The 19,881-nt window shown below is 35.1% G+C and overlaps 1 protein-coding gene across 2 annotated transcripts in view; it reads left to right on the forward strand.

Moving 5' to 3' along the window:
• The first annotated feature begins 10,009 nt into the window (after positions 1 to 10,009).
• Positions 10,010 to 19,881, forward strand: part of LOC109543606 (doublesex- and mab-3-related transcription factor A2) — a 16,968-nt gene continuing 7,096 nt past the window's right edge. For both annotated transcript variants that reach the window (XM_019913408.2, XM_048662210.1), the window contains exons 1-2: positions 10,010 to 10,299; positions 13,187 to 13,482. In XM_019913408.2, the coding sequence (XP_019768967.1) occupies positions 10,127 to 10,299; positions 13,187 to 13,482 (469 nt within the window). In that variant the 5' untranslated portion in view covers positions 10,010 to 10,126. The remainder of the gene's footprint in view (positions 10,300 to 13,186; positions 13,483 to 19,881) is intronic.

The following is a 19,881-nucleotide window of genomic DNA, read 5'->3' on the forward strand; positions in this document are numbered from 1 at the left end:
TTTCCATTACCAAATTTGCAATTGTTGCTGCTATGGGAGAACCCATTGCTACTCCATATATCTGTTCTGTGTTATTGTTAAATAATGAAGTTGAACTTATAAAATAACTAACAGTGTTATTTTCGTCGGAAACACTTGACTAAAACCCCAATATTCTCTTGCCTAGCGTTTCGTCAACCGTTTTCACCAGACACAGTTTCTTTAACCTGAAATAAATGTGAACAAATAAAAACCAATGTTGTAAAGTGAGGTTATGAACTATAAATAAGCAGTTTTGCTCAAGTGAATGAGGCCAACTGTTCATCACGCTGTATATCGATGAGTGTTGATCGATCATTCATCGACAGGTATTGTGACTAAACAATTACTCATTGGATCAAGTGACACGTATTGAGAGCAACATCGACGTGTCATATCAAACCTGTATTCCTTGTCAGCAGAGCGGGAGCACATTGTTTATAGTCAGGGAGCAATAGACAAGATAAAGGGGTCATTATTGAGAGGGTTGCACTTGACATATATAATGCCTCAAATTGTTTTATATCGGGCTGAGAGTGAAACACAATCGACAGACAGTGGTAGAATGGGCGATAGCAGGAAATCCAGCTGGTTAATATTAGCTGTTGGTTCTAAGATCAAATTAAACTCATCCGTAGTTTGATTATTTTTCCTTTTCTGTTCAGGCGAAATTAAATCTTTGTAACTCAACTTGTTCTCTAAATATTCGACAAACAAAGTGATCTAAGGTCCGCAATAATCTCGCATTTTACCATTTTGCGCCCAAACTAGAACAATTCATCCATCCATTTCTTATATGAAGGCTCTATTCCGGAAGAACAAATAGAGCGTTATCGTTCAACTGGTTCTCTAAATATGAGCCAAAAACTAAGTCAAAATCAACAATAATTTTGCAATCCAGATTTTTTGCTCGACATTTTGAAATTCCACTAAATCGATGTTATATGCATGCAAAAAAGTACGCATTTCAAGGCTAAATTTTGTTAAAAAAAGGAAAATTGAATCTCAATCGGTGCTCTGAAAATGAGCCAAAAACTAAGAGCGGTTTCCCAAAATCTGCATTTATATTGGATTACACATTTTTCGTATAAACCAGAAACAATCCTATATTAATGATAAACCAAAAAAAAACTAGGAATTTAATATTCTATCTCATAATGAGAATGAAAATTGTTAGGCTCAATCGAACCTCTTAATATGAGGCAAATACTAAGGGCGGTTTTCAAAATCAGCATTAATTTTGCATTTCAGATTTTTTGCTCTAACTTTTAAAATTCCGCTAAATCAATATGTTCGCATGCAAGAAAGTACGCATTTTGAGCGTAAATTCGGTTAAAAAAGAAAAGTTGAATCTCAATCGGTGCTCTAAAAATGAGCCAATAACTAAGAGCGGTTTTCAAAATCTGCATTTATATAGGATTACACTTTTTTCGTATAAACTAGAAACAATCCTATATTAATGCGTCATACAAAAAAAAACGAGGAATTTAATACTCTATCTCATAATGAGAATAAAAATTGTTAGGCTCAATCGAATCTCTCAATATGAGCCAAAAGCTAAGGGCGGTTTTCAAAATCAGCATTAATTTTGCATTTCAAATTTTTTGCTCGAACTTGTAAAATTCCGCTAAATCAATATTTTTGCATGCAAGAAAGTAAGCATTTTAAGTGTAAATTCTGTTAAAAAAAGGAAAGTTGAATTACAATCGGTGCTCTAAAAATGAGCCAATAACTAAGAGCGGTTTTCCAAATCTGCATTTATATTGGATTACACATTTTTCGTATATACTAGAAACAATCCTATATTAATGCGTCATACCAAAAAAAAACGAGGAATTTAAAACTCTATCTCATAATGACAATAAAAACTGATAAGCTCAATCGAATCTCTAAATACGAGCCAAAAACTAAGGGCGCTTTTCAAAATCAGCATTAATTTTGCATTTCAGATTTTTTGCTCAAACTTTTTAAATTCCTCTAAATCAATATTTTTGCATGCAAGAAAGTAAGCATTTTAAGCGTAAATTCTGTTAAAAAAGGAAAGTTGAATTTCAATCGGTGCTCTAAAAATGAGCCAATAACTAAGAGCGGTTTTCAAAATCTGCATTTTTATTGGATTACACATTTTTCGTATAAACTAGAAACAATCCTATATTAATGCGTCATACCAAAAAAAACGAGGAATTTAATACTCTATCTCATAGTAAGAATAAAAATGGTTAGGCTCAATCGAATCTCTAAATATGAGCCAAAAATTAAGGGCGGTTTTTAAAATCAGCATTAATTTTGCATTTCAGATTTTTTGCTCAAACTTTTAAAATTCCGCTAAATCAATATTTTATTCATGCAAGAAAGTACGCAYTTTAAGCGTAAATTCTGTTAAAAAAAAGAAAGTTGAATCTCAATTGTTGCTCTAAAAATGAGCCAATAACTAAGAGCGGTTTCCAAAATCTGCATTTATATTGGATTACACATTTTTCGTATAATCCAGAAACAATCCTATATTAATGCGTCATACCAAAAAAAAACTAGGAATTTGATATTCTATCTCATAATGAGAATGAAAATTGTTAGGCTCAATCGAACCTCTTAATATGAGGCAAAAACTAAGGGCGGTTTTCAAAACCAGCATTAATTTTGCATTTCAGATTTTTGCTCTAACTTTTAAAATTCCGCTAAATCAATATGTTTTGCATGTAAGAAAGTACGCATTTTGAGCGTAAATTCGGTTGAAAAAGGAAAGTTGAATCTCAATCGGTGCTCTAAAAATGAGCCAATAACTAAGAGCGGTTTTCAAAATCTGCATTTATATTGGATACACTTTTTTCGTATAAGGTAGAAACAATCCTATATTAATGCGTCATACAAAAAAAAACGAGGAATTTAATACTTTATCTCATAATGAGAATAAAAATTGTTAGGCTCAATCGAATCTCTCAATATGAGCCAAGAACTAAGGGCGGTTTTCAAAATCAGCATTAATTTTGCATTTCAGATTTTTTGCTCGAACTTTTAAAATTCCGCTAAATCAATATTTTTGCATGCAAGGAAGTAAGCATTTTAAGTGTAAGTTCTGTTAAAAAAAGGAAAGTTGAATTTCAATCGGTGCTCTAAAAATGAGTTAATAACTAAGAGCGGTTTTCCAAATCTGCATTTATATTGGATTACACATTTTTCGTATAAGCCAGAAACAATCTTATATTAATACGTCATACCAAAAAAAACGAAGAATTTAATACTCTATCTCACAATGAGAATGAAAACTATTAGGCTCAATCGAATCTCTAAATATGAGCCAAAAACTAAGGGCGGTTTTCAAAATCAGCATTAATTTTGCTTTTCAGACTTTTTGCTCGAACTTTTAAAATTCCGCTAAATCAATATTTTTTGCATGCAAGAAAGTACGCATTTTAAGCGTAAATTCTGTTGAAAAAAGGGAATGTTGAATCTCAATCGGTGCTCTAAAAATGAGCCAATAACTAAGAACGGTTTTCCAAATCTGCATTTATATTGGATTACACATTTTTCTTATAAACTAGAAACAATCCTATATTAATGCGTCATTCCAAAAAAAAACGAGGAATTTAAAACTCTATCTCATAATGAAAATAAAAACTGATAAGCTCAATCGAATCTCTAAATACGAGCCAAAAACTAAGGGCGGTTTTCAAAATCAGCATTAATTTTGCATTTCAGATTTTTTGCTCAAACTTTTAAAATTCCTCTAAATCAATATTTTTGCATGCAAGAAAGTAAGCATTTTAAGCGTAAATTCTGTTAAAAAAAGGAAAGTTGAATTTCAATCGGTGCTCTAAAAATAAGCCAATAACTAAGAGCGGTTTTCAAAATGCGTCATACAAAAAAAACGAGGAATTTAATCCTCTATCTCATAATGAGAATGAAAACTATTAGGCTCAATCGAATCTCTAAATATGAGGCAAAAACTAAGGGCGGTTTTCAAAATCAGCATTAATTTTACACTTCAAATTTTTTGCTCAAAATCTTGAGAAATTTCTAAATCGATCTTCTAGATGGAAACGTTTGCATTTTAAGGATCTATTCGAAAATGACAAATAGAGTCCTCTAGCTCAACAGGTTCTTTAAATAGGAGGCAAAGACTGAGAGCGGTTTTCTAAATCCGCATAAAACTTACATTTTCGGTTTTTGCTCGATACCTACATAAATTCCTAATTGATTTTTTACCTAAGAAGGTTTGCGTTTTAACGCTCTATTTGAAGATGGCAAATGGAGACTTCTAGCTCAATATGTTGTTTAAATAGGATACAAAAACCAAGAGCAGTTTTCAAAATACACATTAATCTTGCATGTTCGCTTTTTGCTCGATACCTAGAGATGTTCCTAAATCAATGTTTTACATAGAAACGTTTGCATTTTAAGGCTCTATTCGAAAAGGATAAATAAAGTCTCATAACTGAACGGGCTATTTAAATAGGAGCGAAAACTAAGAGCGGTTTTCAAAATCCGCTGTAATCTTGCCTTTTCGCCTTTTGCTCGATACCTAGAAACATTCCTTGATCCAAGTTTTACATAGAAACGTTTGAATTGTAAGGTTCTATTCGGAAATGACAAATAGAGTCTTAAAGCTCAACGGGCTCTTTAAATAGGAGCCCAAAACTSGGAGCAGTTTTCATAATCCGCATTAATCTTGCATTTTYGTTWTTTGCTCAATACCTGTAGATATTCCTAAWTCGATGTTTTGCATAGAAACGTTTGAATTTTAAGGCTCTAGTCGGRGATGGCAAATAGAGTATTATAGCTTAACGAGCTCTATAAATATGAGCCAAAGGCTAGGATTTCTCTTATCCTGGAGCGGTTCTCAAAATCCGCATTAATCTTACATTTTCACTTTTTGCTCGATACTTAGAGAAATTCCTAAATCAATGTTTTACATAGAAACTTTTGCATTTTAAGCGTATATTCGGAAATGACAAATAGAGTCTTATAGCTCAACGAGTTCTTTAAATTTGAGCCAAAATCTATAAAAKYTCCTAAATCAGGGGTTTATTTTCAAAAAAACTTCGAACTTTAAAGGTCKATTCCGAAATTACAAAGAGAGACTCCTCGCTCAATCAGTTYTCTAAAAATGAGCATAAACTAAGCGCGGGTTTCAAAATACACATTAATCATACATTTTCGCTTTTTATTCAAGAATCAAGAAAAGAAGAAAATCGTGGCCATTTTAAAGCTCTATTTGGAAATGATAAAYATAATTTTGTAGCTCAACTATTAATATTAGTTCTCTTCTCTTAATATTAGCCAAAAGCTAAGGACGGTTTTTATCAGCACTAACCTTGCATTTTAGCTTTTGCTCGAAAACTATCAAAATTSCCCARTCGATGKTTTTYAYRAACAAAAATTATATTTTAAAGCTCKATTGCGAAATGACAAATAGAGTCTCATAGCTCAATTTGWTCTCTAAATATGAGCCAAAGACTAGGAGCGGTTATATAAAAATCCGCTGTCTTGCATTTTAGCGTTTTGCTCGAAAATTATAAAAGTTCCGCTATCAATCTTTCACACAAAATAAAATGCGCATTTTAAAGCTCTTCACGAAAATCATAAGCAAAATCTTGTACCTCAACCGGCTCTCTAACTAAAAGCCAAACTCTTGCATTTTCGCTTTTAGTGCGAAAACTGGAAATATTCCTAAWTTAATGTTTGTYTTATAAAAAAAGAGTATGTGTTTTAAAGCYCTATCCAGCGGTATCAAATAGAGCTTTGTGGCTCTATTGGTTTTGTAAATATAACCTAAAAACTAGGAGCGATTTTCAAGATTCGCATTAAAGCTTTTTGCTTGAAAACTAGAAAAAATTGCCAATCTATGTTTCAAATTAAAAAAAAAGTGAGTATTTTAAGGCTATATTCTTCTCTATTTGGGAATGATAAACAGAGTTTTGTACCTCACCCGGTTCTCTAAATATAAGCCAAAAACTAGAGCGGTTTTTAAAATTCAGAATTAAATAAACTTGCGTTTTAGGCTTTTACTTGGAGCCTAGAAACTTCCTTACTAATCAACTTAGTGGCCCTGATACAGAGTGTTCGGGTTTCTAAAGGAATTAATTTCCCGATTTGGGGCCGAGATAAAGTAATCAAGCGAAAATGATGAACTTGTCCGAATTCAAATAAGAACATACCGGTATATCTGTGTTTTATTATTCCGGGTTCGGTAATCCGTATTTAATTAAATTCCGGAGGGTGCGACATTCAGCTTCATTGTTGAATTCATTATCCCCTTCTTTTATTCTACATATAACATTTCGCATACCGGCCTTTATTGCGTTTGCAAGGCGACATTTTCAGCAATTCCTTAATCGGTTTGCTCGATAACACGACCTCCTATGTCGACCCAAATTCACTCAAAGACGAAATAATGTACAACAGTTGGAATACTTATCCACTTAAACAATGACCGACATCTTAACTTAAAAATTTTCAATTTACGACGCCGACTGGAAGTTTGAATGGCATCCTGTTTTGGATAAAACAGGAATGGATGAAATCGACAAACGAAGAAAAAAAATGTTTATAAGAACAGATTCCAGCCGTCATTGTTCAGCGAGATCCGAAAACTGTGCAGATGAGATTTCAATTTCTCTTATCCAGAGGTGTCACTTGCACTGTAAAGCCCGAAAAGAAATACCGAAGAAGCGGGGAAAATTAATTAAAATACTTTGTAAAAAGTCATCGGTTAATCGAAATGTTCTGTCGAATTTCAATAAGGCGCCGTTTCTCAATGGATCGCGACTGCTTCAGTTCGAATTTTATCCAAAATGGAGCCAGCTAAACCAACAAGATGTAAACAGAGTTTTTCCTATTTCAATTAAATGTCGAGTTAAATAAACAGTTTTATCCGAAATCGCTCGGACCAGAAGCTTTTTTAACGAATGCAACAAATTACTAAACACCCTGTGGAAAATAGCGCTGTTTTAAATTATGCTTACCCAATTGCACGCCAATAGCTTCGATGGTGAAAAATAAAATTTTCCAAAAAACGCCTTGCGTGGGTCAGGTGTATAACTGGCGATTTATCACTTATAGGCCTGCCAGTTTCACTAGAATTGCATTGACTAGTAAACAAATGAGCCTACGATACTAGTAATTGCTGGCAATATTTTTAAAAACTTCATATTTTTAAGATATCAAGATTTTGATTCGATTTTGGCTTCGGAATTTGCACGCGAAATTGAACTTGTTCGCCCATCTGCACAATCTCTTTTAAAAATTTGTGAATTCCAGCCGAGAGCAGGCAGCAACTTGAAATTAACTCAGCCGATACAACAAACTTGGGGCATAGAACTGAAAAAAATTCACTCGAATAGCGGAAGGTCCTGATTTTTGCCCACCCTGTGAATGATGGGTAAAAAATKAACTTGTTAGGTAAAAATTCATAACTTYCCATCGAKAGCGAGTAGCCACTCAMAATTATTTGCATATTCTGCAAAGAATATCTGGAACAGCAAACCGTCCAATTTTCGAGCAAATCATAAAAAATCCTGCCTTTGGGCAATCTTGTGTATAAAAAACCAAAAATTTACATGCTTGACCATCTGCACGACCTCTTTTAAAAATTCGTAACTTCCAACACAGGAAAGGTAGCAACTTTAAATTCATACACCTTGTATACGAGGCTTGCTGGTGAAATCTCTGAAAATTTTGCTTAAATCGCTCCTAATTCTGATTTTTTCCCACCCTATGAATGATGGCCTGAAAATTAACAGGTTGTCGCATCTACATGCGCTTAGGTTAAGAATCATAACTTCCGATCGAGAGCAAGTAGCCACTCAAAATTATTAGCATATTCTACAAAGAATATCTGGAACAGCAAACTCTCCAATTTTCGAGCWAATCATAAAAAATACTGCCTTTGGGCAATCTTGTGTATAAAAAAMCAAAAATTTACATGCTTGACCATCTGCACGCTCTCTTTTAAAAATTCGTAACTTCCAACACAGGAAAGGTAGCAACTTTAAATTAATAAACCTTGTATACGAGACTTGCTGCCGAAAGCTTTGAAAATTTTGCTTAAATCGCTCCTGATTCTGATTTTTGCCCACCCTTTGAATGATGGCCCGAAAATTAACTTGTTGGCGCATTTAGGTGCGCTTAGGAAAAAATTCATAACTTCCGATCGAGAGCAAGTAGCCACTAAAAATTATGAGCATATTCCACAAAGAACACGTAGAACAGCAAACCCTCCAATTTTCGAGCAAATCATAAAAAATGCTGACTTTAGGCAATCTTGTGTGTAAGGAACCAAAAGTGAATATGCTTGCTCAACTGCACGYCCTCTTTTAAAAATTCGTAACTTCCAACACAGGAAAGGTAGCAACTTTAAATTCATACACCTTGTATGCTAGACTTGCTGCTGAAAGCTTTGAAAATTTTGCTTAAATCGCTCCTGATTCTGATTTTGCCCACCCTTTGAATGATGGCCCGAAAGTTAACGTGTTGGCGCATTTACATGCGCTTAGGTTAAGATTCATAACTTCCGATCGCGGGCGAGTGGCCACTCAAAATTATTAGCATATTCTACAAAGAATATATGGAACAGCAAACCATCMAATTTTCKAGCAAATCATAAAAAATCCTGACTGARCAATCTTGTGTATAAAGAACCAAAAATAAACATGCCTGCCCAACTGTACGCCCTCTTTTAAAAATTYGTAACTTCCAACACAGGAAAGGTAGCAACTTTAAATGCATAAACCTTGTATGCGAGACTTGCTGCTGAAAGCTTTGAAAATTTTGCTTAAATCGCTCCTGATTCTGATTTTTGCCCACCCTTTGAATGATGGCCCGCAAATTAACTTCTTGTCGCATTTACATGCGCTTAGGTTAAGACTCATAACTTCCGATCAAGAGCAAGTAGCCACTCAAAATTATTAGCACATTCTACAAAGAATATCTGGAACAGCAAACTCTCAAATTTTCGAGCAAATCATAAAAAATCCTGACTTTGGGCAATCTTGTGTGTAAGGAACTAAAAATGAATATGCTTGCCCAACTGCAYGCCCTCTTTTAAAAATTCGTAACTTCTAATCCAAAGGAGCTAGGAACTCTAAATTCATACGCCTTATAGACGACACTTAATGCTGAAAACGCTCAAAAGAGCGATTCTGATTTTACCCACCCTGTGAATGATGGGCTGAAAATGAACATTTCCGTACAAGATAAACCAAATTAACATGCTTGCCCAACTGCACACCCTTACGTAAAAATTCGTAACTTCGAATCCAGAGGAGCAAGCATCTCTAAATTCACACATTCAATAGAAGACACAACACGCATAAAACCCTGAAATTTTCACTCAAATCGTGACAGATTCTGATTTCTGTCCACCCTGTGGATGATGGGACTTGAAAGGATGGCCTGCAGCTGCCACAAACCAATGCATTACATTTAGTCATACTTGAGAACGAAATGCGCAAAACTGAAAAAGTAATACTGAACGAAAACAGCAAATGTTCGAGACATAGGTAATAACAATCCAACATGTAAATGCCGATTGAGGCCTGATGGGAATGTAAATCAATAAAGCAGTTAAAGTTTTCCACTTTTGAAATGAAAAACGCTTGACCTCACTCGTAACGAGCGCGAGATTAATATGTTAGAATAGAATACAAACTCCCCCAAAATTCGAGGAGTCTCTTCACGATTTCAACAACACCATATCGCCGCAACTTCTATACATTTATATTTCTCCCTGTTCTTAAGGGTCCATTATGCTATCAGAATATAATATATTTGCCATTGAAAACTAGTTTGTATTCCTATTCAACCACTCATTGTGCGACGGCACATAATACAGTAAACACCAGATTGTGGGGTGTTAGGCGTGGCCTGCAGCTGAACGTCACGTAAAGTGGGTGGAGTCTGGCAAAGCGCCTGCCGCGATTGGTGCTTGTAACCAAGCGGTGACAGCCAACAGTTTCAGCACTGTAACGACCACCGGATACCTATTAACTTTAAGGTTTGAGGAGTGTCAGTTGCTGCTTAACTGCCAATTCTGAGACGGATTTTTCGGCTATTTTACGCGCGTCCATGATTTTCTAGTTGCTGTTTTTCGCTTGTTTATCGTCGGCGAAAAATGAGCTTACCGAATAGTGGTGTGGACATGCAGGCGATCATGTCGCAACATCCGGTTTTGGGGGGCATTCCGCCGGCTCTCTTTTTTCGCACCTCCGAACGATATCAAAGGACTCCAAAGTGCGCTCGGTGTCGAAATCATGGGGTTGTTTCCGCCCTCAAAGGACATAAAAGGTAGGAAACAAATGCGTTACATTATCAGCTAATTCACCAGTAAAATGTCTATATTTTAACCGGTCTGCAAAAGGATTTTGCCAAAATGGTTCAGTGTTACAACCTGGACATGACTGTCCGGTTTTCACCGCAACGCTAAAAATTGCTGATGTTTTAGATAAATTCATATGCCTTCTTCTCACAAGGGGCTCTGGATCGCGTGAACCAGACTCTGCCTTTTTTTCTCATATTTGTTTTATTACTGGCAGGGCAACAGCCGAAAATTGCTGAAAAATCCATCAAAAGGCCGCTATAATTAATGGCCATATAAAAGTCACGCAAATCGAACTTCCATAGGAACAAAAAAACTTTATTTTTTTGCAGTTTACAGCTTAATTATTTGGCTTTTATTTCAAACGTCAGAACCATCGATTCGTTAACTTCCATAAAAAAAATATGAAGAAAGCACCGGGTCAAGTTTTGTTCTCAGTTTTCGTAAGAAAGTGTCTCACTAAATTTTTTGGTAACGTTGAAATTCCTCCAACTTTTGCACTAAACTACGGATTTTAATGAAGTTTTTTGCCATTTGTGGCTTAATTCTTTGGCTATTATCTCCGGTTTAAAAAATATTAAGTCTCCATTCTCCATTAGAAATAATGGAGCAAAATAATGGCACATTGTGTCGAGTTTTCTGTTACCTTGGGCGTAAAATTGACTAGAAGCTGTTCGAGCCGCTAAAAGCTACGAGACCGTTTTTAAAACAAAACATTGGCTAAAATTGAAATAAAGACGAGAGAAAAGAGTACTTTAGAAGGATTGTCTACATTTTAGTTTTAAGCAAAACCCCAACACGCACAGACACACACTGAAAAAATAACAAAAAACTTGGCTCGATGTCTGATCCATTAATCTTCATTTAAAATGAAAAATCAACAATTCTTGCCGTATAAAAGCTTGAAGACTTTGAACGCTTTCAACAAATTAAGTGCGTCTCTATTTTAGATGGAAGAGTGAAATACGCACGATTAAATTTAAAAAATCAAATTAGGAGAGCGTACAGAATGTTAAAAAAAAAACATGCCTAACTTGCCTGAAGTCTCGTTAACTTTCCAACGGATCCTTAAAAAATTGCTAGAGCTAAAAAGCTTCACTAGGCACCAGCAGACTGAAGAGTAAAATGCGCACTTTTACACGTAAAAAATCGAACTAGAATTGCATACACTTTTGTAAAAAATAGCTATTTAAAAGCTTGATCATTTTTTACGAAACCCCCTGGAGCTTTATCGGATAGTAAAAAAACTGGTAGAGGTAGAAAGCTTGATTAGGCACTATCAGATTGAAGAGTAAAATGTGCACTTTTCCACTTAACGTATAAAATTAAAATCGCATGCAGCTTTTCATAAAAAGCAATTCTTAAAAGCTTGGTGGATTTTTTTGAAACCTCGTCCAGCTTTATCGGGTGGTTAAAATTGTGTTAGATCTGCAAAGCATCATTAGACACCAATAGATGAAAGAGTGAATACCGCACTTTTCCGCACTTTTCTTTTTAAAACAATAAAACTGGAAGCGTTTGCGGTTTTTCAAAAATAAAAGTTTGTTAAAAGCCTGGTATTTTTTTCGGCAACCCTCTTGAGCTTTATCGGATAGTTGGAAAACTAATGGAGCTAGAAAGCCCCATAAAATTTTAGCGGATAGAAAGCAAAAATTCGCACTTTTCCACTTAAAGTCCAGTTGAAAAAATTCCCAGTTTGGTTAGAAATAATTAGTTAGAGGTGCATTGTTCATAAAACATTACCGGCAGTTCAGCAATTTCAATCCGTTTTGTTCTCTAAATTAATTCTTTAACTTCCTGTAATTGAAAAGTCACGCTTTTTAATTAAATAAAAATTACTCACTGTTACTTGGACTGCAAGCTCAAGCCGTGAAACTTGTCGCCTCCCAACACTCGAAGAATACTGAAATTCGGCATTTCAAACTGAATTTTAAGGCAAATAAAATATTTTGCACTCTATTGACATAATTAGAGGACACTAGCGCGGTTCCCGTTGTTAAAGCGCAAATTTGGCAAAAAAACCTCCTCGGGGATTCCGTTTATAACCGGCGATTTATCGCCTATAGGCCTGCTGTTTTTGCCCCAATTGCAAGAGGCGGTGAGCAAATGGGCCTACTATGCCAGTAGTATTTGGCTGACCAGAGACAGTATTTCTAAAATTACTTGTGGTATTAGCCAAATATTCCCGTGTTACCTATTTCCGCACTACAGAGTGTTCATTTTTGGATGGGCACTTCATATTTAAGTTCCGATTGTCAGGTAAAACTTGGTTTTTGGATGTGGCTTCAATTGTAAGCTCAAGTTTTCTCCATTAACACACGAACTTCTGATCAAAAATGTACTGGACTGGGTACTCTTAAAGAAGGCCCACTCATTGAAGCTCCATTGCGCTTTCTGTCCTATTTCCGACTCTGATCTCATGTCTTCTTCATTAAAACTTATTTTTTTCATTAACGCAACCTTCTAAATTCAGATCTGTGTTTCCTCGATTGTCCCACAGATTTCTTGAACACAGACTTTTTTAATGAATGCCATTGCATAATACGGTGCATAATTCACAATCGAGCGTCCCACTGGTCCCATTGACCAATTATTCATTCCCAGTAGGTTAATAGCAATCCTATTCAATCCACCATCAGATAACTAATTCGCTGACAAACCGGGGGCTATAAATCGCATAGAATTAGACGATGAAAAAGGGTGCAGGGACTGAAGACGGACGCCCTTATATTTATCGTTTCGATCTTATCGACCACGAAATATCATAACAGATAAAGGGAACCATTGAGCGGCTTAATGCTTGAATTTTACACAGGATGCAATGTTTTTATTGGGGTTTCTTTCGTATTATTGCAGATACTGTAGATGGAGAGACTGCAACTGCGCAAAATGCACGTTGATAGCCGAACGGCAAAGAGTGATGGCGGCTCAGGTGGCGCTCAGAAGACAACAAGCTCAAGAAGAAAATGAAGCACGCGAACTGGGGATTATCTTCCCAACGCCCGCCCCCACAATCAACGACTCCAACATGCCGTCTTTGACGCCGCCAGAATCAGCCGCCCCTTTGGAAATGGGCGGCGCCCCAACAACGTTCATCCACCATCAGAAGACGTCGTTTATTTCTTCGGATTCCTCCAATCCTTCCAGCCCAAGTAAGTGGATTGAGCATTTGACTGAAGAACGTTATCTATCCAGATAAGGGCAGACGCAATTTTTTTCTATGCGGTCTTTATATCGCACTTTAATAATATAAAGCCGCTGCGGTGTCACAATTCCAACTCGGGGAAATAAAGAATTTTGTGGGATGAGAAGCACTCGTGTTTCCTTCCCCCCTGGCCTTTTTATACATACCGTTCGGTCGCATTTTCGTTTAACGAGTTTGCGTTTATGTGACTTTGTTCGGGAAAAAAAGTGAATTTCGCAGCGTCGAGGTGTCAGGAACAGGTCAATTTGATGCGCCAATACAATCAAGGGAAGATCAAATGTCTTCAGTCCTTTCCGCAAAACTCAATCGATCGAAGAACGTGGCTAAGCGATGAATTCAGTGTGTTAATTTTTTTAAAGTAAAATGCAAATACAGACAAATCAACTGGTTAGAGTCGCAAGAAGGCAATCAAGGCTTTGCTTATTTTGCATAAGTCAACGAGTGCAACCTTCGCAGTACGTAGTGAAGAACGTACTCGAAAAACGAATAAAACGGGCATTTGCCACATAATTGAAAACGAATCAGTAAATTAGTTTAAAACAAGCACGCAGAACTCTAACGGCCAAAGAAAGGAAAAGTCAACAATATCTCCTTAGAACAACACCATTAGTAAGCTGTTTTATTCAAACAGTAATCCTTTATTTACCAAATACGAAGCCTTCAAACATTCAATGACTTACTTCGTCTTCGAACTGGTTGGATTAGAGAGTTGTCGACACGGATGTAGAGTTTTCTTCTCAACTTATTATAAATATTCTGTTTTTCTGCAAAAAAATTAAAGCATACAGTTTGGACACCGTTAGACGTGATTGGCATGAGTTGATGCTAAAACAGCAAATTTGGCAGAAAACACCCTGCAAAAATCCCGTTTATAACCGGCGATTTAGCGCTTATAGGCCTGACATTTTTACGGCAGTTACATGGAGCAGGGACGAAATGAGCCTACTATACTTGTAATAACTGGGCTGGGCTAAGAAAATATGAAGAAAATTGCTTGCATTATACGCCGAATGTGATTTAGTCAAGTTTAGCTTATTTGTGCAATACGCACTGGTGTTCGATTTCAATTTTTTTCTCAATGTTTCGAGAAACTAGTCAAACAGTGGCTTTTTGGTCATGAGAAATCGAATCTAAAGTTGGTTGAAACATAGCGACGATTTCCCCGTGATTTTTCCCTTTAAACTTGCTTTTTGAAAGAACATGTTACTGATTTATATCCAAACTCTGGTCGGCACAGAAGTTATGTATAGCTGCTTTTTTAAATCTTTGATTGTTAGCAAAATGTATGCAAATGTGAAGTTTTTTATCCCAATCGGACGCCTCTGGTGCTAATTTCTCGTTGCCTTTCGTTGTTGAAATTGCTCATTTTTATATAAAACATCAATTTACAAATGTTTCTGAACTGTTGAATCAAAATTCGGAAACGTAACATTAATGCAAAATCTTAAAGACCGCTCTTAGCCTTTGCCTATATTTAGGGAACTGGTTGAACTTTGGGACTCTGTTTGCTATTACGGAATAGAGCTTGAAATGGTGCAATTTTTCGTATGACATCATAAAACATCAATGTAGGAATGCAGCTCATTTTTGAGCAAAAACTAATATGCAAGATTAATACGAATTTCGAAACCCCCTCTTAGAATTTAGCTCATATTTTCGGAACCGATTGAGATGAAGAGCTCTATTTGCTAATTCTGGATAGAGCTTTTAAACTAATAATTTTTTTATAGGAGTCATCAATTTAGGAATGTTTCTAGTTTTCGAACAAAAAGTTAAACTGTAAGAATAATGCGAATCTTGAAAACCGCTTCTAGTTTTAGTTCATATTTACAGAACCGATAGAGCCATAAAGCTCTCTTTGCTATTGCCGAATGAAGCTTTAAAATGCGTTATTTTTTATACGAAACATCAATATAGAAATGTTTCTAGTTTTAATACAAAAAGCTAATCTACAATAATAAGGAATCTTGGAAAGCGCTTCCAGCTTTTAGCTCATATTTACAGAACGATTGACCCACAGAGCTCTATTTGCTATTTTTGAATAGAGATTTGAGATGAATTATTTTTTTATATGAAATATTAATTTAGGAATGTTTCTTGTTTTCGCACAAGAAGCTAAAATGCAACAATATTGCGGATCCTGAAAAACTTTTTTAGTTTTTAACTGCCAGCTCATATTTAGAGAACCGATGGAGCTACGAGACTCTATTTGTCAGGGCAAAATAGAACCTTCAAATGCGCACTTTAGCATATAAAACATCCATTTAAAAATATCTCTATTTTTCGAGCATAAACAAAAATACAACATTAATGATGACTATGAAAATCGTCTTATTCTTCGGCTCATGTTTATGGAACAAATTAGCTTGAAAGGCTCTATTTGCCATTGTGAAATCGAGCTTTGAGAAGCGCCTTTTTCGAGATTAACCATAAATTTGGAAGTGCTTTTGGTTTTCAAACGAAATACAAAAATATGAAATTAATGAGGTTTTTGAAAATCTCACTTAGGAGTTGGCTCAGTTTTAGAAAGCCAATTGAGCTGCCGCGCTCTATTTGTAAGCATTTTTTATGTAATACTTCAATTTAGAAACGTTTCAAGTTTGCAAGCAAGACGCTGCAATACAAGACTCATGCCGATCGTCGAAAACCTTTTAGTCTTTGCCCAATATTTAGAGAACAAATGTCCCTTCTATGAAAGTAATTACTAGAATAGAAGGCGTCTAATGCCTCTATGAAGCTTTTGCTAATTTTTCAGGAGTTTTTTCGACATTGCCTTTAATTCCTGCCACTTATATAACGATGTGATGAGGACAATTTCTCGTTCTTAAACAAGAAATCGTCGTGAAGCTACAAGACAGCAGATATCTATTGCGCCGCGGCAATATTAGTACATCAAACAAAGAATCTTAAGTGACTCGTATTTGCCTAGCCATTATCTTAGCAAATGTTACTTATTCTAAGTAACAGTTTCACAACGACAAATATAATTAAAATTAAACAGCTCTTTTATATTAAGAATAACTTGTATTGACAATAATTGGAATGCAAACATTAGACTAGGGAATGGTGTTTGGCAAATGCATTACTGTCGAGTGCTCTGTTATTGAGACTTAATTAAACAAAAAGCCCAACTCGAAAATACGGACTCGGTCGGATGAAAAAGATAAAAAACAAGAACAACAATAACAAGCATTTGTTGAATGGTCCTTGCTCGTATAAATCGGCGTTCGAAAATGTTTCAATGGATCAAAAACTGGCCAGCCGAAGTGAACGAGAGTTTACAACTGTAAAAATGCGTTTTTCTGTTGGAAATAACTCAAGTGGCGGTCATTAAATTCGCAAAGAGAGAAACTGAACACAGTTTACATTCGGTTCGCTTCACGGAACGTTTTCAAAAGAATTAAGCTTTTAATTAAGGGCGCCAGTCGGATTTTTCGGGCTTCGCGCTTAAACAAACCCATTTCAATGTTTTGTTACTTCACATTTAATTAACAACAAATTGGGGACCATTGTTTCAATTGTTGTCAACTCCAACCGAGTTTTGACGCAAAAATCCACTTAATTTGTTATGTTGGCATCAAAATATTTGAGAATTTCAGCTGGAATCAAACAGCAATTTTTCCCGACCTTAAACCTTGAAGTTTTCCGGAAATTTTTGAATTAAACTGTCGCTTCTGTCCGATGTAGATTTTGCAGAATAAGACACTCTTAGTTTCTACAAGTTTTTTGATAAAACTCTTGCTTTTGTCTGCTGCAATTTGCGAGTAATATATTTTTTAAACAATCATTCATGTGTCTAAGACACTTTTCCGGCTCAATTCTCATGCACAGTAAAATTTGAGCTGGAACTTTTAAACAGTTGCTTACATCTTGGGAGGAAATAGTGAAGTTTTTTCAAGATTTGAAGGTAAAAAATCTACTTCTATCCATTCGTTTCAGCCTTTCTTTACTTAATTCTCACGCATTTAAAATTTCGAGCTGGAAGTTTGAAACATCAACTTTCTTCGGGATAAAACAGTGAAGTTTTCGCAAGATTTGTGAATGAAAAATTTACTTCTTCCTAGTGTAGTTTTTATGAAGTCTACTGCTCAAAAGCATCCATTTGCTTGAGAATTTTGTTCTGAGTTCTCACGTATTTAAAAGCTCGATTTGCAGGTTTTACGCAGGAAAGAAATATTCTGAAGAAATCTGGATACAAAACTTACTTCGATCTGATGTAGTTTCGGAGAAATAAACCATTGAAAACCATCCATTTCTTGCGCTTTCTTTGCTTAGTTCTCGCACATTTAAAAATTCAAGCTGGAAGTTTTAAACAGCAACTTTCCTTGAGATGAAACTGTCAAGGTTTCTTACGATTGTGGATAAAATATAATTATTCTATCTGATGCAATTTTTGCCAACTAGACTCTTGAAAATCATGTATTTCTTTGAGACTTTTCTTCCTCAATTCTCACGCATTTAAAAATTTGAGCTGGCAGTTTTCAACGTAAACTTTCCTCGGGATCAAACAGCGAAAGTTTCTCAAGACATTAGGACAAAAAATGTATTTCTATCTGATGTAGTTTTTGCAAACTCTTGAAAAACGTCCCCGTGTTGTAAAAAAAAATCTTACTCAATTCTCACGCATTTAACACAATTAAAAATTCAATCGAGAAGCTCCAAATAGCGACTTTCCCCAACCTGAACTAATGAAGTTTCGTCCAATTCATAGAATAAAATTATTGCGTCCGCTTAAGATAGATTTTGCGAAATTAACTGTTGAGAAATGCATTCATTTCTCTAAGGCACTTTCCTTACTCGACTATTAAAGCGTTGAAAATTCCAGTTTACATTTTCTTCAGAGACTTTACTTTGGGGGAAACTATGAAGTTTTTCCAATTTTTAGGGATAAAAATCTCACTTCTGACTTATGTATTTTTTGCGAAATGAACTTTTGAAAATCCTCTGAAATACATTCATTTGCCTAAGGCACTTTTCTCACTGAACTATTAAAGCGTTGAAAATTCCAGTTTACATTTTCATGAGCGACTTTTCTTTGGAGGAAACTATGAAGTTTTATCAATATTTGAGGATAAAAATCTCACTGCTGACTGATGTATTTTTTGCGTAATAAACTGTCGAAAGATTCTCTGAAATACATTCATTTCTCCAAGGCACTTTTCTCACTCAACTGTTAAAACGTTGCAAATTACAGTTTACATTTTCATCAGCGACTTTTCTTTGGAGGAAACTATGAAGTTTTATCAATATTTGAGGATAAAAATCTCACTGCTGACTGATGTATTTTTTGCGTAATAAACTGTCGAAAGATTCTCTGAAATACATTCATTTCTCCAAGGCACTTTTCTCACTCAACTGTTAAAACGTTGAAAATTACAGTTTACATTTTCATCAGCGACTTTTTTTTGGAGGAAACTATGAAGTTTTATCAATATTTGAGGATAAAAATCTCACTGCTGACTGATGTATTTTTTTGCACAATAAACTGTTGAAAATTTCTCTGAAATACATTCATTTCTCTAAGGTACTTTTCTCACTCAACTGTTAAAGCGTTGAAAATTCCACTTTACATTTTCATCAGCGACTTTTCTTTGGAGGAAACTATGAAGTTTTATCAATATTTAAGGATAGAAATCTCACTGCTGACTGATGAATTTTTTTGCGAAATAAACTGTTGAATAATTTTCTGAAATACATTCATTTCCGTAAGGCACTTTTCTCACTCAACTATTAATGCGTTGAATATTCCAGTTTACATTTTTATCGGCAACTTTTCTTTGGAGGAAACTATGAAATTTTATCAATATTTGAGGATAAAAATCTCACTGCTGACTGATGAATTTTTTTTACGAAATAAACTGGTGAAAAATTATCTGAAATACAATCATTTCTCTGAGGCAATTTTCTCACTCAACTATTAAAGCGTTGAAAATTCCAGTTTACTTTTTCATCAGAGACTTTTTTTTGGATGAAACTATGAAGTTTTATCAATATTTGAGGATAAAAATCTCACTGCTGACTGATGTATTTTTTTGCGAAATAAACTGGTGAAAAATTATCTGAAATACAATCATTTCTCTAAGGCACTTTTCTCACTCAACTATTGATGCGTTGAAAATTCCAGTTTACATTTTCATCAGCGACTTTTCTGTGGTGAAAACTATGAAGTTTTTTCAATATTTGAGGATAAAAATCTCACTGTTGACTGATGAATTTTTTTGTGAAATAAACTGGTGAAAAATTATCTGAAATACAATCATTTCTCTAAAGCAATTTTCTCACTCAACTATTAAAGCATTGAAAATTCCGGTTTACATTTTTATCAGCGACTTTTTTTTGGATGAAA

This window comes from Dendroctonus ponderosae, unplaced genomic scaffold (assembly GCF_020466585.1).
Source record: "Dendroctonus ponderosae isolate FM_Combo_2020 unplaced genomic scaffold, Dpon_F_20191213v2 Dpon_F_20191213_10, whole genome shotgun sequence".
Lineage (NCBI taxonomy): Eukaryota > Metazoa > Arthropoda > Insecta > Coleoptera > Curculionidae > Dendroctonus > Dendroctonus ponderosae.